Source organism: Protobothrops mucrosquamatus, unplaced genomic scaffold, assembly GCF_001527695.2.
Source record: "Protobothrops mucrosquamatus isolate PMUCROS unplaced genomic scaffold, P.Mucros_1.0 scaffold71, whole genome shotgun sequence".
Lineage (NCBI taxonomy): Eukaryota > Metazoa > Chordata > Lepidosauria > Squamata > Viperidae > Protobothrops > Protobothrops mucrosquamatus.
In genome coordinates this window covers 618,673-641,439 of record NW_015386449.1, presented here as the reverse complement: position 1 = coordinate 641,439, position 22,767 = coordinate 618,673, and the positions used below count along the sequence as shown (strand labels likewise).

General features: G+C 34.1%; 1 protein-coding gene across 1 annotated transcript in view; it reads right to left on the bottom strand.

Moving 5' to 3' along the window:
* Positions 1–22,767, bottom strand: part of LOC107284146 (ankyrin repeat and KH domain-containing protein 1) — a 112,280-nt gene that overhangs the window by 52,031 nt on the left and 37,482 nt on the right. Inside the window, exons 9-15 of the mRNA XM_029283379.1 lie at positions 20,462–20,653; positions 18,942–19,051; positions 17,746–17,833; positions 16,843–16,970; positions 16,526–16,669; positions 15,063–15,165; positions 6,231–6,977 (exon numbers count right to left, since the gene is read on the bottom strand). Coding sequence (XP_029139212.1) covers positions 6,231–6,977; positions 15,063–15,165; positions 16,526–16,669; positions 16,843–16,970; positions 17,746–17,833; positions 18,942–19,051; positions 20,462–20,653 — 1,512 coding nt within the window. The remainder of the gene's footprint in view (positions 1–6,230; positions 6,978–15,062; positions 15,166–16,525; positions 16,670–16,842; positions 16,971–17,745; positions 17,834–18,941; positions 19,052–20,461; positions 20,654–22,767) is intronic.

Genomic DNA, 22,767 nt, shown 5'->3' with positions numbered 1-22,767 from the left:
ATGAATTCTTTCCAACCCATCTTGTTCAAATAATGAGAATGCATATAGGTTATGTTACAAGTGTTTTCCTAATAGCATGCTTTCATTGCATCATCTCTTTTTATTTTCTTTCACTGCACTTCAGGAAATGGGAAATCTGTAGCCCTTTCCCAAACACTTTGGAGATGCCAGATGGATTTTATTCTTTCTTGTGGAATTATTTCCATATTCTCCATTAATGAATATAGGTGACTGCATCTTATGTAGGTTGTCCCTCAAACTGAAGTCTGACAAGGGATTTGAACAAAGGGAATAGTAACAAACATGTACTTTGGAAAAGTAAGAATCAGGTATAAAGCAGAACTATGTTAGATAATTTAATATTGGCTTTCCAAATTGACACTAACATGAAAACAGTAAATATTAGGTGTAAAAATAAATTTGCTATTAAATAGTAAGTTTTGCAAACAAATGGACTGCCTAAATAAAAAGTGATTTCTGTTCACAAAACTGTTCCTGAATCTGTTCAGCTGTTACTATAAGACTCTTATAACAATATCCCTGCTGACTCAACTATCTGGCATATGGAGACTACTTTTTATTTCAATACTCCCAGATTAGGAGTATTGAAAGAAAAAGTAAAGGAGTTGCATTTAGCAGCCATACTTTCAGCATTTAGAAAACCTGAAAACTGCAATGGGGAGAGCAGGGAATGTGGTCACTAAGTGAGGTGACCACGTTAACTGTCACTACTTACAACTCTAATGGCCAGGCTCTGTAATGATCATAAGTCAAGGACTACCAGTAAAACTTTTAATTTTGTCACAGCATAACAACATGCAGCACATAACAGATCTCTAGCAATGTCCTTCCTGTTGTAATAAAGGCCCTACAAATCTTACCCGCAGTGACCACAACGAAGGTGGCTATATTCAGTGAGAAATTTTGATACTCACCCCTTTATTGCTTTCTAGTATAATTAAAGAAAAAAAGTAGAAAAGGACTGAATAGCCTTATGTGAATCACTAATCAGGGTTGATGTGGTGGGAGTCATTTTTCCTATTTCATAGACCAGAGTGACCCACTTTCATCAATTTGATAGTTTATGCAGCATATTAAGGGCCACACTCCCAAAATGGGTAAACCTCAAAGTTGGCTCAACTATAGGCTGGAAATTTTAAATGAGCAAATTGTATACTTTAAATCTTACAACACTCATTTTGCCCTTAATATCCCTTTAAACTTTAAAATTGGGTCATTTACTATGTCTTCACATAGCATGTAATTTGCCTTGCTAAATGAATACTATAAGCAAAATCTAGTATAAAAGTAAGCATGGATCTAAGACCTATTCTGCATATTATCCAGAATCTCGGGTGTTATGTCCCAACAGTTGAGAGACTTACAGAATATTACAGTCTCATGGAAGGAGGGCTTCATTCTGAAGAATTGGGATATGATGTCTTATAAGAAACATATTTTGGGAAATGAAATTGTAACTTTTTCCATCAATGGTATGCTTCATAAAGGGGGGGCTCCTCATTTGGAACATGACTCCACTTTCACATAGCCAACAATAGCAAATGAGGAACTGGTAACCTTGGAACTCCTCTCTGAATTGAGAACTTTGCTTCATACAGAATCTCTCTGCGAAGAGATTGCAAATAGTGATCTCCAGATGTTTGACAACTCTGAGAACTAAGGGAAAATCATTGCCTAAGCTGCAGTTCGGCACCTTTAAAGAGACATTGGGTTCACCTTTCCCAACCTTAACTATTTTAGGAAGCTGCTTATTATAGTTTTTCTAGATGATCAGAACTTTGGAAGGGGAAGGCTTATTATACTGGAGAATCTCCTATCCTAGAAGAAATAAATTTTATGTAGATTTAAGGATTAAAAAAGAAAAAAACTTTTGGAAAACAGCAAAAGGGACGCTGATTCTGAGAATGTTGATTCTGAGGCTAAAGGGACTTGATAGAACATTTCCTGTGGGTGTTTTAATCCTTTATAAAGAGTATATGAAGATTTTGAAATTAAAACGGTCCTGGTTCCGGTGATCGGAACTCAGATTGGATCCTGCAACATTATACTGGGACACGTATATTTGCCTTCATTTTTAAATTAATTGTAAGAAATCCTCTTGTGGGAAAATTTGGCTGATTGGAAGATAAACAGTTGGTAAGAGAGGACCAAGAAGGTAGACCAGAGGGAATCAGAGAGAGTTAAGAATTACAATTAAAGGAAAATAAACCATGAATTCAATGGGGCAATACTGTCTGAAACAGAAGAAATTAAGTCTGTTTGGAAACAATGTACTCAGAAATTACTTACAAGATTGTCTGATACTGTAACAGAGGATATAGAAAAACAACAGATTTTATTAAATAAAACAGAGAGTGAAGCTTATTTGAATGTGGATTTTTTAAAAATGCCAAATTACAAAAGGGAAATGGAAAAAGACGCTGTGAATCTGAAAATGGATTTAAAAATACTAGAATATAAGATTGGTGGAAAAAGATAAACAATGGATTTACAAACAAAACTGCTGAAATCTTAATTAAATGGGATATAATTAAAGGGGACATATCAATAATAAAACAGAGGAGTGGATTCAGAAATCTTTACAAGAGGAATGTGTTAAACTAATGAAGCTGTTTTGGAGAGGAGACAAAAACAAAAGAATAAAAAATCACTGAGGGAGGCTATTTGATGGGATTAAAAAAACAGAAAAATAAGTGAAGAATTTGATTCATTCAATCTTGGTTAATATGTTATGTCTTCTCATAACTATTGAATTTCTTTTTGACGGGACTGAATGATGTTTGGTTTTAAAAATCTGTTTATAAATGAAAAAATATTTCTTTTGCTTTGTTTCTTAAAGAAAGTGATAAATTGGATTACAAAATGGATTAATTTGATTAGGGTTAAAATATATACATCTGTCAAGTCCCTTTGGTGCTGGACGGGAGCTCTTAATAGACTTCTCCTGATTAGGACTGAATGATGAGTTTTTATGTCATTATTGATAACGAATGAGACATACTACACTGGAGAAGGTGTTAAGTTGCTGAAATTATTCTTGCCTGTAGGAAAGAAGGAGTTATGTTTTATATATTTGCTCTCACTGTTACTCTCCAGGACAAAGAGGAGAAATCTTTTTCTAACTAATCAATATTTTGAGCCCTTGCCCAAGAGGATGTAGTAATTCAGCTTTCTGATGAGAACACTGTTTTAATGGTAAAAACTTGATGCTCCAATCCCTCAGAGTGTCTCCCAATTTATCAAGAAGAATGAAGCATATCCTAGACAATGAGGAGCCATGCTGACTTTCATATGGGTAGGCACATATTCCATTTACAATGACAAGATTAAATCTCCTGCCTGCAGTTCATGATATTCGTTGGTCAGCAACTCTCAAGAGTAATGATTCTGAATTTAATCTTTCATCTTCAACTTTTGACCAGTCAAAGTTGAATTATGTGGGATAAAAATTTATATATTAATTTTGACTGGAGCTCTCGAAGTGATACCTAAAGGACTTTCTCGATATCTAGAAATACTGAATGTATCAGACTTGAACACTCTAGTTTTGGTCTCTCTTCAAAGTGGCTACTCTGCTTGGAATTGCCTATATTTTTAGATGCCACCTTTATAATTTTAGGTACGGTTAGGAGTTAAATTATTAACTTTCCATCACATTAACCCACACTTAATAATAACAAATAATTTACTGAATATTAAAGGGGAAAAAAGGGGTAAACCCTAAATAACATAGATAAGAGAACTGTTTAAATTCTTTTTGTTGGAAAGAAATAAAAACCATTGCCTAAATCATTATTTTAAGGGAGGGAATCTAAACAGTTTTTGCTAAAGTAATGATAACAGATAGAGTTATTTTTCTAATCCAAGTTCAATTAAAATTCATCTGAAATTTAATTGTTTTAGAATTGATGAACATGTTATAATACTAAAAAGAGACCACTAGAAGTAGTTTAAAGATTTAAATCTTGAAGAAAAGCCAACATAAGTTTGGTAAATTAAATCAATCAAATTAAAGGTTTTCTAATTATTTGGAGAGTTGCAATTTGTGACCTTTCCTATTGGTTTATGACAAGCAAAGTCAATGTGGAAACTGGCAAGTAGTGGCAAGTCAAGGTCACATGAGATGCTTAATGACCTATGCATTAAGCAAGAATCTCATGTGATCTTGACTTGTGATCCTCACTTAATGATGGCAATTGGGACTGCCAGAACTGCCATCATTAAGTGGTGCAGTCAACTGTTTTTTGCCTTACAACCATGCTGCGTAACGGCAGAATTTCTGGTCCCAATCAGCATCATTAAGCGAGGACTATCTGTGCTGGTCAGAAAAATAAAATTAGAACAGAATTCAATGAAAGCATTTTCATGTAAGGAATTATGACGACAAAAACCATCCACCTGTCAGTATAATACCTGATTTTTTTTTCCATTTTCCAAGATTATTCATTTATTTAATAAGTTTTTAATTTTTCAGTTACAAAACCTCCCAAAATATGGAATATTGCTTATCATTAGAAAGCACACCTGCAGAATTACCACTTAACAGATACAATAGTTTAAGAAAACCAATTAGAATAAACCTTATCATTAGGTGAAATCAATCAGCCACTTTGAAGAGAGACCAAAAATAAAAGCTAATTGAGGCTAAAAGCCGACCCATCCATCGCCCTCCTAATCCATCACCTGAAACAGTTATTTTCATTTTATTTAGGTCAGTTTTCTAGAATGATTAGCCACCCATCTACCAATGCATGAAAGTGAGCAGCTGGGGGCAGCCTTAATGAGTGAACAACAGACCATCTTCCTACCTCAAACAGCTGATTAAACTACTGCCAACCAAAGAAATAGGGAACAGCTCTTTCTAAAGTCATCCAGTGATAAAAGAATGGTGATCGATTTAGTACAATAAAATGAATTGTTTTCTTTGCATAGCACACAATGCACTACCATTTGATATCATATGTAATAATGTCGCCAAGTTGTGTCCTTTAAGACAGAGGCCCCCAACCTTTTGGGCACCAGGAACCGGTTCCATGGAGAGAGGTTTTTCCACGGACCAGAGTGTGCATGGTTTTGTGTGCTGCCTGCATCCCACGGATGGGGCTTTGCTTGTTTGTGCAGACCAGTTGCTGGCATGCCATGGTACTGGTCCACGGCCTGGGGGTTGGGGACCCCTGCTTTAAGAAGATTAAACAATTTTATGGAGAACAAAACTATCAATTGCTAGCCAGATAAAATAGCTATCTACTATCAGTACTGGAAGCAGTAAGTCTTGCAATATCCACTTCTGGATTGGGTTTACTCTTGCTTTGGAGTTTCACATTCATGTTAGAGAAAATATGCTAATCAAATAGGCATTTTGATTCTATTCAGCACAATTCATGTGTGTGTGTGTGAGAGAGAGAGAGAGAGAGAGAGAGAGAGAGAGACAGACAGACAGACTAACTCTGCATCTGTCTATTTACCTCTAGCAACTAATCTATCATTTGTTTCCAAATTCCCTAATTTGAGGTGCTAGCTTGATGGGATAGCTAAGATTGGGACAGCATTCAAATAGTGCAAAATGGATAGGTAAATAAAGCCCAAGTTTATTACCAAATATAACCATTCTCACTCCTTGTTCCAAGTACTGTATCTTTGGTCTTTATCTTTAATTAGTGGAGTAATACTTTTCAAAACTATTCCATCTTATGACTGATTAGAAGTTTATGACATTCTACAGCTACATAAAAATAAATAAGTCACTAGAGATTGAGTTCTATTGATATATAATTCAACTAAAAATTCTTCTGAATCAAACAATGTCATGCTATCTAGAGATCATGAAGAGAGCCCCTAGAGTCAGATTCACCAAAATACCATCGTCTCATAAATGTTGCCTGATCACCTAAATATGTACTTGCACAATTCTATAAACTGACATCCTTTCTTGAAAAGATTCCCATTAAGATTCCCATTAATAGTTATTACATCAGAAATGAAACCCAAATGGATCAATACAGTAAAAAATCCAATAAAGCAAAACATTAATATTTTGCTTTTGATTAAACAATCCAAAAAGTTGGATGTAATTGAATGCCAACATTAAAACTAATAAAAACTGTAAAAACAGTAAGGGAAAAACTAGAAAACTTTGTGAAAGACAATGGGAACAAAAGAAACTAATAACACACATATTTATTGAAGAAAAGGTACATTTCTCAACCCACCTGCTATCAGGTCATCAAGAGTGTCGGTAAGCGTCTGTGCTGGCGAGGCAACCATTAATCCATCTGGTTCTTGAACTAATAGTCCCTGAACATGTCCAGCAATTGGTTGCTGCTGTCCTATAGTTTGCTGATTACCTAATACTTTCTGAAGTTCAAAAGAATCTGTCCCATTACAACCTATGTTACTTGAAAAGTTACACTGTGGTGTTGCAAGAGGCTGAAGAGGGGCAAACTCAGTTTGCTCAGGAGATGGAGGAGAGTGTTGTTGCTCATCTTTACGCAGGACACTGTCAACCTGTGACAACTCTGAAAGGTTATCCCCAGGAAGGCCCTCATTTCCTTCCAGTTCTGGGAGGACACCTGTATGTGGACACTGCTGCTGCTGAGTAAGTGGAGCCTCTGTCTGACCTTTGGTCTCCAAATATTCTTTGGTAAATTGCTGCTGTGTTTTCATCTGCAACTGCCTTTCCACCTTCTGCAGCTCCTTTAGTATTTTCTTTTTCTTTTGTACTTGTTCTTCTCTGTTCTTTTTGAGCTCTTCAATTTTATCTTTATTCAAAGGTTCACCTTGAATTAACTCCAATGATTTAAGTTGCGCTTTTTCAATTGCACTAATTCTCTGTCCAAGTTCATTGAGTTTGCCTTCAGTTTCTTCTACTATACATTCCAAAGGCTGGTATGGGTGAAAAGGTGATAGTAGTTCCTGATCTGCTACCTGAAGGGAAGTTGACTTCTGCTTGGATGTACCTAAGCACACGAAAAATGTTTGAAAAAATGCCATGCTGCAGTGCACCCATATCTCCCACAAACTTTCCCCACCCAAATCTAACCATTTTAAGATAAAATAGATCAAAGCCGTTACTCAGAAATAGAAAAGACATTAAAACATTGAATGGGAGCTTAAATATGGACCCGATTTAATTTTAATACTCAAAGGAAGGTTCTATCTGAAATGTAGGTTAGCAGGAAATAATTTACTACACTTGGAAACTCAAACTGAACTTGCAAAACAGTTGCAACACTCAGATATTCACTCTCACCCATCTTTTTTAAGAGATGTGCTAAATAAATGCAAGAACAATATACTATTTTTGAAAAATTGTGCAGATTTATAAATGCAATACAAACTAATCTAACCAATTACTGCCATTTCAACCTCGATGCAAATACAAGCCATTCTGGGATAGGAGCTTTATTGTGCAAAAGTCCAAATTCAAAAATATTTTTCACAAGCAAATACATTTGGTGTTAATATCCAAAAATTTAAAAAATATATTCATAATGAATCAAATATTTTGTAGGGTAAACAAAGAATTTTAGGAGGACCTTTATAGACGTCCAAGAAATTATATTCTTATATACAAGGTATTCAAGACAAACATATATATATATATATTTCATTTGATTTCACTGCTCCAAGTTATATAAAATTGTATCAATGTATAGCTATTGAATTCCATGTTTCTAAAAAAAATGAACAATTCATATTAAAAAAATAATACTAATTATACAAAGCCAATAGAAACTTTGCTGTTAGCCATGTTCTTACATGAGTTTTCCTTTAAGTGTAAATATCATAAACTAAACAATCTTAAAACCCTTATTATATCCAGTTAAGACTATTAGGTACTTCTCTTCCTGTTATTATGTGCTATTTTGTGGGGGAAAGTATCTAGTTGTCTTTTATATGAATCTATTCTTTTTTTAATGTAATATTCTTGATTTAGAAAGTCTATTTCCTGATTTGCTGTACCACAATTAAACTGAACAATTTTGTTCTCAAACTATGGGATCTCACTAAATCAGGCTATTTCTATATATGTCAGTTATCACTTTTAACTCTTCACTCCTTCTTCCACTAAGATCTTGGCAATGTAAAAAGATAAACTGAAATAGATGTTTGCCTACAATATAAATTATAGCCGAAGTTTCTGATATTAAAGCTATACTATGTATCTTTATGTGCATTTGTTTACAGATTCAAAAGAAGGAATTAGCGACTAGAGAATCAAAATAGTTTGGATATCCCACCATTCAATTCTGTTTAACAAACCCTCTTGCAGTAGTAGGGAAGTGCGGTGGCTCGGTGGTTAAGAGGCAGAGCTTGTCAGCTGTAAAGCCCACAGCCTAGGTTCGAGACCCGAGCATCATGCAATGGAGTGAGTTCCTGTCCTCACCCCAGCTCTTGCCAGCCTAGCAGTTCAAAAGCATGCAAATACGAGTAGATAAATAGGGACTACCTTCGGTGGGAAGGTAACAGCGCTCTGTGACATTATGCTGGCCACATGTACATAGAAATATTTTCGGACAGTGCTGGTTCAATGGCCTTGAAATGGAGATGAGTACCACCCCCTATAGTCAGCAACGACTAGTGAAGTCCATAGAGATCCCTTTACCTTTTTTACCTTGCAGTAGTAACAGTTTCTAAACATATCCTTTAGTTAGCTAAAACCCTTTTTATTCTTGGTTTTGGAATTTCTTTCACTCTTCAGTTGCAGAATCTTCTAGCTCAGAAATATGAGCATTCTTAAGTCTCCTTGCACATACTGCATGTTTTGAGATTTCCCCACAAACTTTCAATATTTTCAAGTTCCAGGATGTGAAGATTATTTCAAAACGTTTATATTTTTTTCTTGTAAATGCCTCAAGGCTGATTTCAGATTGTAGGCTTGAAGAAATATGCAGCCGATATACAGTTTAAGCTTTTTTCCCCACTGTGGAACATTAATTTCTAGCCACCCTTAGCAATATTTCCCAAGCCACTGGTTGTTTCACATCCTCAAAGCAAAATAGAGACATCCCCTTGTTTAAGTTAGCAAAGTGTACCCAAAATGCTTCATCCTTTTTTCTCTCCAAATGTATTGTGTATGGTTATAGCTGAGCAGTTCAATTTTGTTTCATACACTTTATTTGAAAATACTTCAGGAATATCAATGTTTTCTTTTGAAAATATTGGATTATTACTTTTATCATGAGGATAGAGCAAATGTATCATTCTGAAAATTCTCCCATACACATAACAGTTGTATAAGAAAAGTCGCTTTGTGGACAGCAACTCCAATATCAACTAACCTTTTCAAACACTTTGTTTATAACTGTCTATAGTTCTCTTTTGAAGATCTGAACAATTTTCAGGCAGCTGTACCAAAGTTTTCTTTCAAATTGTGGTTTTGACTTTGATAATTCCATATCACTTCTATGTCTTAACAAGGGTAAGTTTATCTTCATTTTACACTTGCTTAGAGGAGATTTTGGTTCAGAGAATCTCTTCCTCTGCGTTTTCTCTAATGGGTCAATCATCTTGTGGGATCTTATTAATAACTTTACAGCAGTTTAAAAGAAGTAGCCCTGAATCAACTGAAAGGCTGCCAAAACGTCTGCAAAGTTCATATTTACTGCTCCTTTACTCTGAATTTGCAAACAACTGCACATAAATCATAAGCATATATTCAAATTTGCAAAATAATAATTTTCTATCATGTAAATATTGTGCCATTTCTGTTCACTTAAGGATCAACCAAAAATACAATTTAACCAGGGCTGCCAAAACATTTTAATTCAACTGGATATTTCAAGTCAAAATTATGAACACAAAGTGCACATTTTTCACAATCAGTATAATCTTTAGAAATATCTATTGAAGCAAAACTAACTACTCGGGAGGAATCAGGATCTCTACAAATAGTACTTTTCTTTGAGTCTACCTGCTAAAAAAGGAAAACTCTTTTCAATGACTAATGTCACTCACATCTCACCTTTTAAAAAGCTAATTTACAACAACAAAATCTAATAATGCTACCTAGAGAAACAATTCAGTTACAACCACTTCAAGTTTAATCCTTTGTTTATGAAACTTGAAAATGGGTAAATATTTTTGTTCCCTAAAATAGCAGTGGTTTCCAGGATACAGTTCACATGCATTAAATTTTCTTCCTCATGCAGCTTGTGTCTTCTCTTTCAGAATGCTGAAAAAGTGTCACTGAGAAGAGTAAGGCAATGAGACTTCTTCTTTCCCTCCAACAACCTGACTTGCAAGACACTAATTTCCTACTAATGAAATCAGATTGTGTACAGCTTCATTCCTCTCCTTTCCAGAGAACCTCATGCAGAGGTTTCCTGATGCTCCCTATAAAATACTGGGAAACTTAATACAGAAATAGTGGAACTTTAATAATAATTTAGTAATAATGTCTTCTCATTCACCAAGGAAATATTTTTAAAAAAATCTCCAGCAAAGTTTCACAATACAGCATACTGAACTAATCCAAACAAAAAGGAAGGTACTTTTGCTAAAGTTGATTTCACATCTGAAATTATATATAAGTACTTCTAAAGAAATACTTCAAATTTTATTCTTTGAATAATCCAGAAAAGTAATCAATACAGCTAATTATTGAATAAACATCTAATTCTTCAATACAGATAAGGAGTACATGAGAAATTAACAAAGAGAAAGGTTTGCACAACTTGCACAAAATTCAAATATAGTATTGTAGCAAAACTACAATCAACACCTGGCAGAAATCTAAAAATCATATAAAATAAAATCTTGCCAGCTATTTGTTGCAGACATTCTTGAATTACTAATCCAGTTTTGTTCCACTGAAAACTTATGATCAAGGGATATTTCCATGTTTTTTGTATATACCTTTCTCTCATCATCATTTCGTCTTCTATCTCATTACATTATTATTTATGATTAACATTTTATTTCTTTCAAATTTCTAATAACATTTAAAAAGATAAAACCAGGATAAATTTTTGGTTGGAACTGTGGAACATATACAATGTTCTATTATTCGTGGGTTTCTTTCTGTTAGAGGTATATTAAATATTTCTATTACATAATTGATTAGCATTTGTGATTATACCATAGTTGACAGCAGAAAAATTAATTAAATGTAAGGGTTCTAGTAATCAATTCCTCTCATATTTTCAATCATTTAACAAAAAATGATTTTGAGTCTATCAACACATTTTATTAGTTCCTGTTTCCAACAATGGTTATGTTTAAGATTGCATTATAATTAGACATTTTTGTTTTAAGATTCTGCTATCCTGTATTCTAGTTCAGAGCGCAGAAACATATAGTCAAATTCCTCATCAGTAGTCTAAGCAAATTATTTCTTGTATTACAAAACCTATTAAGTATTATAACTATATCTTTATATTATGAGAACAGAATTAGCACTGATTAAAAAGCTGCAATGTACAATTCATTGCAAAAATTGCATTTTGACGTCTTACTAGGCAACCAGGCTTGGGAAGCCCAGGCTTCTCCCTGGTTTTCTGACAGTTCTGATGGGAACTGTAAGGATGACATAGCTAGAATGCAAATGATTCATCAGACATATGTCTATAGAGTCGATCCATTCATATGGCTCTGCATCTTGATCTCAATCTTGGGATACCCAGCAACTGCTGTGACATATTTTAGAGGCATTTCAAAAGTTTTAAGAAGAGACCGGACAAACATTTGTCTGAAACCGTATAGGGTTTCCTGCCTGAACAAAGGGGTTGGACTAGAAGACCTCCAAGGTCCCTTCTGTTATTTTTTTGATGATATGAGCACTATTTTAAAGTAGTGCATACTAAGTTTTCAGTGAACCATTCTAATTGCATGGAATCACTTTCAGTTTAGTAGGTTTGAGAACAAGGACCATAGGCTCTCTTGATCTCTATCCATTTGGATTAATACAAGCTAGCACGATGGAATTCTCTGGGTAGATACAGAGAACAATGAATACATCTTTGTGCAATGCAGATACAAGTCTAGCTTTATCCAAGATTAGCCAAACTCAATTAGGCAGTGCCACCTGCTGTGAACTTAATAGGGACACACAACTAAACTCACTCAATGCTTGCAAGTGAAGATCTATGTTTTTTAAAAACACCATGTTTTGATTTATAGAAGTATCTACTACAACTTCAGTAGGCTACTAATTTTAAGTAGAAATGAAATGTTCTCTCTTCAAAACAATCATTTGACAACTTTAAGCTAAAAACAAAACACTCAAACGTGGGTATTTAATTTCATGTCTTTTCCAATGTTCTAATATCTGCAATTGGGTTTTGTTTTTTAAACTTCTCCAAGCACTGAAAGTTTAGAAAATAAACTTCATAAAATGACTGCACACTGTAACTAACTGAGGAAATGGAAATGCATAGAGGATCATTAATCATATTCCAGAGATTAGAAACCATTTTGGGCATAAGAAAAAAACCTAGTAATAATATGTCATCTTTGAATGTTCTGAGACAGGCTGTTCTTTTCAGGCAGATTTCAAAATAAATGTGCATTGTTCCAGTGCATTGTGCATATAGCTGCTATGCTGTTGAGTTTTCAGACAGCCAAATGCAAAAATTATATTGTTTTACCTGCTGTTTGAACTTTTAGCAGTCTTCCAAATACAAAATTGTGCACTGTCAAATGCATTAGGCAAAAGAATCAAGACAACAGGCAAAGAAGTGGGTTTATTTGCCACTGCTATTCTTGCTTCTTTTCAAGAACACAGATCTGTGGCTGTTCGTGTAAGCAGATGTTGAAAATCTGTGTTTAACTACGATTTATTTATCAAATTCCAATGGCTGTCCATCTCTTAAGTGATTCTGGGTGGCATACAGCCAAAAATATTAGAACAATAAATCATATTAAAAGCAGACAAATCAAAATGTTAAAAAACCATAAAACATGCATTCCATTGCTAGCTAAAGAAATTTTGAATGTTTTTTTTTAATTAATTCCCTTGGGCAATTTTTTTAGTGGACTGCATGGTGGCTAGCCTTTACCTTACTGCTGAGATGAGGGGGAATATAAAATATATTGATACTGTTATTAACTACAGAAATATAAGAATGTACCTGCTTAAAACCAAATATTTCAAAATCAAATTTAAAAGCCCATATCTCCCCCACAGAAAATATCTGTTTACCATATATTTATGGGTCATTTACCCATAATAAATCAAATAAAACCCTCTACCCTGTGAAAATCTAAGCAACACAGAAGAGGATATTCTTTTTTATTCCTTTTTCCTGTTATTTTTATATTTGTTTGTATATTTTTTGAAGTGTTAAAGTTTTTTTTTAATACTCTCAATGAAAATGGAAACCTTGGCTTAAATTTTGTTATCAAACATTAATGCCAGCCAATATACTTATTACATACAGGATAGGGTGGAGTGGGAAGAATTTTGCTTAAATAAAACATAAAAGACCTTCGGATACAGGGACTGCTATCAATTGTAAGAGTATTAATTTCTTTAATCAAACTTTCCCAGCTTGTTGCTCTTCAGATATACTGAATTACAATTGTCATTATCTCTAACATGGAACGTATACCAGACTCTGGAAGTCAATCTTATGAAAACTGAAGAGCAAAACTCAGCCACTCATTTCCTGAGTTAGAGGTCTTATGCAGCACTTAAGATCTGAAAGGGGAAGGGAGTTCTGCAGCCTGTGGTAATATAAATATAGCACTTGCCTGGACCGCCTTAAACCAAATGCATGTTTGCCCATAAAAGCCATAGATGCTTTAAGATGCAGCAGGTAGGTGCTCATGTCACTTTACATGTCATTGCAGTGCTTTATAGTACTATGTATCAGTGCTGCAGGTAATCAATAGTGAATGAACACAGTCCTCATTTGTCCAAATTATTAACACAACCTGCTAGAATGTTTTTTTTTAAATTCAGCAGCATAGTGATTGAGATAGAAGTCAAGCAGGAAGCTCACATAATCTTCTTAAACCACTGCTCTCTCAATATTAATTGCTCCTATAGGCCCAAACTAATCTGCAGATTGGCAACAACATCAGATACTGTGTGAGTTATAAATTTACATACAGAATAGGGTATGCACTGGTTGCAGCCTTTCCATTTTAGGAAAGATCATATTTCTTCACTAATTTTCATTAGATTTCTAGAACTCATGTAAAAAAGTAATATTTAGGATTATGAGTAGTATCTACTCATGTTTCTAAAGCTAAATATTCCTGTTATTAATTTATTACAACTGCTCACTCAGAGTCATGTGATTGTTGTTAATAATGCACATACTCAGGTAATTAAGTAGTGTCCCCCCTCCCAATTTGTATTTGTATTACAATAGGAAAAAGCATATAAAACTGATTTAATAAATAATTGAAATATGCTGGGTTTACATAATCAAAATATATTTTTTCTTTGAAAAAAAAATGATTGCAGAATTCAAGCATAGAATACACAGGTATGGCTATCTTGGCCAAATATTCTGAACATTTAAGAAAAACATTATATGAATTTAAATAATACATAAAGAGAATTTTTTTCATATTTTATTAACAGCTTTTACTTAAAATGCTTAAAAGACACTTCCAGATTATTCAACCCCATCTATCCACTATTAGTCCTGTACTCTTAAACCCATATTTGCACATCACATCACATTTTGTTTATACATGTTAAACATTCTAGTTTTCATTTACTGTTGTAGAAAGTGATTTTATATATCATGCCAGATCTCAGATTTCATTTCACTTTTTTTACTAATACACTTCATTTGATGTATACTGCATTATTTTGATCATTACAGATGGTAGAACAAATTCTTTAAACAAACCCGTAAATCCTCTAAAATCTAAATCTATGCAGTGAAATATAGATTAATTTACCAATGTCCCTAGCTAGTATAATTTAAAGTATGGATCCTGCCATTATGTTTTCAATACATTCTATTATTAATGGTTAAGATAAACTTGTATAGTGTACTTTCAAATAGATGTACATTCATCCCTTAAATGCCCAAATCATAATGTTAACATGCCATAAATTGTAAGAAAGATAATTTACTAACCTTTTGGGAGAGTCAAAAGTGGAGGGGGATTTTCTTGAGGAGCTCTGTCGGGTTCCTGGGGAGGTACAACCATGGCAAGTGCATGCATTGGTACACGTGGAACCTGTAAAATCAACTCAAGAGAAAACCAACATGTCAATGATAAATTGTAATCTATACATTATTCCAATACGTTTAGAACAGTCTTAATCTGCCTTAAAGTTCTGTGTTTACTTGTATTATTCATGTAACTCTGTTTAGCGGTTAGACTAAAATCATTCCATCACTTCACTTCTGTCATAAACGTTGTTCCATTTGTCTTTGTATAAGCTACCACTACATTTTTTTCTCATTCATTATTTCTTATATTATAACACAATGCCTAACATACTGTGAGAGAAATAGGGTTTTTAAAAAGAAATTGTGAAGTAGCATTAAAATGTTTTTTATGTTTCTATCAACTGAGGAGGGAGAGTACAAACAATCATTGTTACATAAAGGGACAACTTAAATAAAATGAAGATGGCCATCACAATCCTAAATACAAAGTGAAGATTAAGTCAATATATTTTATTCCTCTTTGATTTCCAAAGCATGGATATGTCTAAATATTTCTTTATGATTTTACTTATCTTTCACTGCAACATCTATTATATATTAATATATATTATTTGCTGCTAAATAAGATAATTTGATCCCAACTTTAAATGTTCTTAATAATAGAGCTGACTTTTAACAATTATGCAGTGATCATCTAGGCTAGGGTGGGAAACTATTGAAACTTTTATGATTTGTGGACTTCAATTCCCATAATTCCTGAGGTTGTCACAGGTTATAAAATTGTAGAGGTTGCCTACCCCTGATCTCAGCTATATATTCTATAATCAGGATGCAATATTGAACTTGTATCATAAAAGAAGAGAAGCTAGTAAAGGAAAGAAGATTGTTGAAGATCTTTGCATTAATTATCAATGCCTTCAGTTACCATTATAACAATCCTTCATTTTAATGTTGGGGAAAGGAGCATTCACTATTTGGAAATCCATTATACTAAAACAGGATTCTATATATTCATAAAAACAGTCTTATGGGTTCATAAAATAGCATATAGATTTTGTCTGTTTAATCCAGTCTGCTAAACTGAACTGTGCTAAATTGTGATTTATGATGTAATACATATATAATGTATTTTTTTGTACTCCATTTGCATTTTTATATTTATATACCTATTTTACTTTTACTTCTATGCTGGCTCTCCAATGTCCCTATAGTTAAAATACAGATTTTAAACAAAACATGTGGACACATATACAGTACCCTGGCTCAAATTCTTTCCAGTCAATAGATATAAGAAATTGCAGGAAATATCCAGGAATTAACTGAGTTCAATTTATTTAATTGATTTTTACTTAAACTTATACTTTTATTAATCTCAATCTGTAAATGGGAAAGGCTGTTTTCAAGTGATAAAGTTAAAAACTGACCTGAGACTGATCCTGAGATGGTGGTGTAAGTTGTGTCATGTCTGTAGTTGGAACCGACAGAACATTATTTGGGTAATCCAGTAAGTAGGAAACAACATTTGTGTGACCACCCTTGGCAGCTTCAATGAGCATAGTTGAGCCATCCTAAGATATAAATTTGAGAAGAAAATATAAAATAAGTAGTATTGAAAACTGTAGCATCAGATTCTCAATATTATATTATCAAATCAGTGATAATTAAAATATTTTAGAATTCTTTATCTAGACAATTACTAATATTTAATAAATTTAATAATAAACTGAGTTACTTGGAGTACCTTAAGACGATGAGTGGGATCGGCACCATGAGCTAGTAGTAGTTCAACAACAGCAAGATGGCCACCAGCGCATGCCAATGATACCACTGTATGATCGTTATTAGCTGTAGCCCGATTAACATTGGCACCTATGACAGAAGATACAATTAAATGAAAGTTCTAATTAATAATTAGTGCATGTAATCTCTATTTAGCATTCAGATTTAAAACTATTTTGTTTACAGAAAATCATTACTTTTGGAAATAAAACAATAGGAAGGAAGGAAGGGATTTTGAAATAACATTTTAGTGGGAAAATTTTTTATTAGTTTTACACAGAGCAGGCTAGATCCAGAGAAAAAAATATGGATAATTGGATTGTCTGTTTTTAGATTATGTCTTCTTTTTTATTTTTATAAATAAATCCTTTTCTGATTTTGGCACCTTAGTTGATCTAATTCAGTAAGTTCCTCTGATTCTGAAGTATTTTCAGAGCTGTTTAGGAGAGAGCAAAGTTATTGTATAATTACCAGATTAGAAATGGCTTCTTTCTAGATTTAATCTAGGTGGGCATTTTGGAACAATTATTTCCAATTACAAAACTGTTACATTTTCACAAACACTTATGGAAACTCCTGTAATAATATGCATTCAGCCAATCTATTGCCTTAGGGAAGTATTTTCTTTCAATTGCATACTATATTTATACAGTGATTGTAAGACTGCTATATGTTACTGATTTGTTAAGAGAAATACTAAGAAAGTGCAGTTTAATATAATCAAGTAACATTCATGAAATAGCAAATTAAACTTATCTCAAATGAACACCAAAATGAAACAGTAACCTCATATTTAAATATAATAAATAAAAATTTACAAACTTTAAATATATTAAGCAATTCCTCAGTTCACATTACTACTAACCTTTACTAATAAGAAATTGTACAGTGCATAGATGACCAGCTCTTGCAGCCTTCATTAATGGTGTCCTTCCACCTTCAGATTCATGTTCCTATTTTTTTTTTAAAAAAAATCAAAAAGTATAACCAGACTAACAAATATCCCACTATGAGCTTAAAATATTTACTGTTTTCCAGTATGATCTTTAACCCTTTGCAGTAATAATCACTTAATTCTGCCATAGAAAGTCTCATTCTAAACAAAAGACTTAATTCAACACAATGGTGTATGTAAAAAATTGGTTCATGACAGAACTTCTTTTCTAGGGAAAATTCCTAATTTTTCATTTTTCAAAAGACACAGGAAACTGTCTACTCTATCCAGGGGATATCTTTTAAATAGGACACTGATCTTAAAGCTAGGTTTGTGGAGAAGCAAATTTTAGAAGAAGGAAGAGAAGCTACAATTGTAAAAATAATCCTTGTTTATCTATTTTATGCCTCGAACCCAGTAAGACCAATAATAATCTGAGTCTTCTTGAAGTACATGTTGCATTCAGATTTTCTCAGCTGTCATCTCAATGTTTCATTTTGTTTCAAGTGTTTTCAAAGAGACTGACCTAGCAAAAACTTGTTTCCAAGTATTTGGAAACAGAAGAAAAGATAGCATCAAGAAGCAAAAGGGAAGCCTTCCAATCCCTAAAATCTAGGGTTTATTAAAAAATATATATTCTTGTCCTCTGAGCCACTTGATAGTATCAAGTACAGAGAAAACTGCTATCTTGATTGAATCTTAACTATTGTTGAATCTATACCAACAAACAAAGTAACAATGTCAAGGAAAAGTGGATTTATCTATACATGGATAAGAGGTGGAACAAGACAGTACTTTAGTCAATAAAAGATGTGCTGTTGATTTGTTTATGCAAGGCATGAGAAAATGAAAAAAACACACCCATAAGTAGCACATGACTAAAGCAATACTATTTTGAAAATTGATACAATGATTACAAAATGATGATGTATTTGGTGGAATATTGTGGGATAAATTAAGGCACAGCAAAATATAGGTTGTTAATCTATGGTTATATTACATTTGCTCTTGTAGATAACAATGTAATTTATACCGCATCTATTCTGTGTATCATTTGCAAAGAAATGTGAGCAACGGCAGGAAATTAAACTAACTGAAAATATTTTGAAGACATGTTAAAATCTTACTAAATCTGCACCAGCTTGAAGTAGAACATCTGCAACATCAGTATGTCCATTTTCACAGGCATAAGTCAAAGCAGTGTCTCCTGTTGCAGTTGTAGCATGGACATTAGCACCTGATGAAAATCAATAAACTGCTATCAGAATGTATTTAGGAACTATAAATAAAAAAATGCTTGCCAATATGTTTTCATCTAGAATGTACTAAAATGATTCGGATACACGTAAGAAGTTCCACTTGAAAAAAAAACCCCATTTGTCAGATCATAAAAACATTTTTACATTATAACTAATAGTAGACTGCATATTAAACATTACTACTGGATATTCTTGTAACGTATTATATATGTATGATTTCTCAATCCCACTAAACATTATTATAGAATAAAAATTACCAGAAAAACTTTGGAAACATTAAGCAGACAGATATGTAAACAGAAATACTTTCCAGTGGTTCTACCACGGTGATCTTTATAAACGTATGATCTAATAAAAATATTTGTTGTTATACTGGAAAACCAACGAGACCAAAGGAAAAGTTATTCAGTATTAGTTTATCTAAACACCCTTGTAACATTTTGTTCCAATTCATCCATTGTGTATTGCTTTTCTTGGAAAAGTATTCTTCAGAAGTATTATTTGGATGAAAAGTTTTTATGGTGCTGTATCAGTTTACCTAGTTGAAAACAACTTGATTATACATAGAGGTAATCCTTGATTTACAATCACAATTGGGACTGGAATTTCTGTCAAAGTCATTGCAGTCGTACAATTGAGTCATCATGTGACCATACCCAATTTTACAACAATTTTTACCATGATCGTTAAGTTGGGCCATGAGATTGTAACTCTAATCATGTGGTCATAAGTGGGAATCCAGTTTAACCAATGGCATTTTTTTTGCCAGAAACTGGCAAAAGAGTTGCAAATCATGATCAGATGACTGCAGGATGCTACAATGGATTATAAATACTAGCCGGATGCCAAGTGCCCAAATTGTGACCACAGGACCATGGGAATGGGGTGACACTCTTAAGTTCTAATTTAAGGCCATAACTGACTTTTTTGGAGGTCATCGTTAAGTGAGTGTCCCTTTTGAATTCAAAGAGTCCTTTCCACAGAGCAGATCTTTTACTTGGCATTTTTAAAATGGTTAAGATTAAAGAAAAATAAAAACCTTAAGAATGAAAATGTCCATAATCACTTAAATTCTCACCGCTCCCCATCAATAGATCCTAATCCAACTCTTTTGTAGTTTTACTGTGCAATCCTGAAGTAATTTCAAGCCAAAAAAACTTAAATATATACTGTTGTTGCTGCCACCAGTTGATTTAATGAAGCCCAAATTCTTACTTCCATAATAGGACAGCTATTATATTATTTTATTTTATTGTTTTATCTGATTTATGTGGTGCCCATCTCATGCCTTGTTATGGATATATGCCAGTAATAGTGCTAACCATAAAACTGAACCAGGTCATAAAGTTATTGTTCCTTAAGACTTTGAATTGTACCTACAAACATACCTGCTGCTAGTAAGTATTTCACCAGCTCTAAGTGGCCCTCTTGTGCTGCTTCCATCAAAGGTGTAGAACAACCAAGTTCTATGTCAGCTCCTGCCTTAATGAGAAAATCAGCTACTTCTGAAAATCCTCCACAGCATGCCAAAGTTAGAGCTGTTTCCTGTGTCTCTTCTGTCTGTGCATTTATATTAGCACCTATGAAACAACAATAATTATATAATTTTTAAAAATAATTAATAAAAACACTTGTATTCCATTTCTTTATTTCTTTAGCAGTGGCTATAAGTATTAGGATGTGTAGTTTGTCTATGTGTATAATGTTTTAAACAAGGAGGTATACCAGAGAAGTTTTAAATCTTAAAGCAGCAATCAGAGATATACTGGCCAGAGACTGCTACCTCCTCCTGCTCCATTTTCCAGGCAGAAGGAGGGAAAGGAGGGAAATGGGCATGCAGAGATTATGAAGGGGGAAACTGGGTGGAGGTGGGTTTCTGCCTTTTGCTTGGTTCTACCCCCTCAATCGAGTTGCACACCAAGAATGACCACTGATGCATTTTCCTCTTCCTTCTCCACCTCAGAGCTCACACTCGTTAATCATAGCTAAAGGTCACTTTATAGGGAAATGGGAAACATCAAACTTTAATAAATTAAAAAATAGATAAAGGACTTGTTGCTCTGTCCATGCTGAGGTAACTGCCCTTCATTTTTAGGACCACAATGGGCAAAGTGGATATAATATTTCTCTTTGGGACTACAACACAGATAACTTCAAATGGCAGGCCACATCCAGCCCACAAGCATATCTCTATTTTAAATTGTTATCATCAACCTAGGTGCCAATTGCCTTACCGTCCTTAAAATCTCAGTTACCAAAGCAAAGAATCGTCTAGAGACCCTTCTCTTTTGCTAATCCATAATTCCTTCAAACAGAACAGTGCATGCAGCACTGATCAGACATATGCCAATCCATTCAGTGTAAGGAAAGGCACAACGGGCAAGAATGGTATACACAATTTAATCAGAAGTGCGTACGTTTCTGGTGCATTTCCATTTCAACTGAATGAGTCCCAATGTTTTTCCTTCTGTATTTACTTTTTCTAGCCCACATTTATATAGAAACTGTTGCCACACAAATGTTTTTGCCCTCATATCTGACCATCTCTTATCTCTATGCAAAGTTAATAGCCATTTTAATTCAAGCTTCTGGATGGCAGTGTGATAAGGTATTAGGCTTTAAACTACAAATAAAAAGTATTTGTAAGGACCCGCCTCAATCAGTCCTCCCAAGAAAGCAGAACTCTTGAAACGGCATCATTTCAAAAGGAACTTTTATTGGAAGATGTTGACAGCAGGAATAGAAGGCAGGATCTGAGGGTTTCCCACGCGAATCAAGTAATCAAAAGTGTCCATAGTAACCCAACCCAACTGTCCATCCGGGCGGTTCAAACAGGCCAATTCCCAGGTGTGAAAGCGTCATGGGAATAGAATGATAAGGCGCCGCTTCTAAGGCTGTTACGTGTCTGCGCCATTTCTTCCGTGGCTGAAGATAAGGCAGATGGCCAGAGGCACATTCCATTCTCATCCCGTTAGATAAACATCAAAGGGGATAGAGCAGAAAATAAAGGAAAGGAAATACACATCAGCACCCCAAGCTTCCCCTTCCCTCCCCGGAGTATGGCAGAACCTGAAAAGGATAAGAAAACCCATGCCCATAGAAAGATAGGGTTCTGACATGCTGCCCCCCCAAAATTAGAGATCCACCTGGAGAAAAATAAAACAACAATAGGGAGGGAAAATTACAAATAGATTAGTCGGGTTTGTCAGGGTACTGGGAGTGAAACTTTTTTTAACAACCTAGGGGTTCTGACATGTCGTTTATGGACCCACTCATTTTGAGAAGAGGGGAGATTCTTCCAGGCCATCAGGTATTGGGTGGACCCATGATGTTTCCTGGAATATAGGATTTCTCTGATATCAAAATACTGTTCTCCCTCTACCATAATAGGTGGGGGAGGAGGAACCGCAGCTGGCCTTAGAGGTGAGTTCAACTCACATTTAAGCAGGCTACAATTGAAGACCGGGTGAACTTGTCTCAATGTTTTTGGGAGGTCTAATTCTACGGTTACCATAGATGATTCTTTTTATGGGGAACGGTCCTACAAATTTTGGTCCTACTTTCTTTGATGGCTGCAATGATTTTAAGTATTTTGTGGATAAGTATACTTTCTCTCCCACTTTAAATGGCTTAGGTTCAACCTGCTTCTTATCTGCTTGCACTTTATATGCTTCCCTAGCCTTGTCTAATGTTT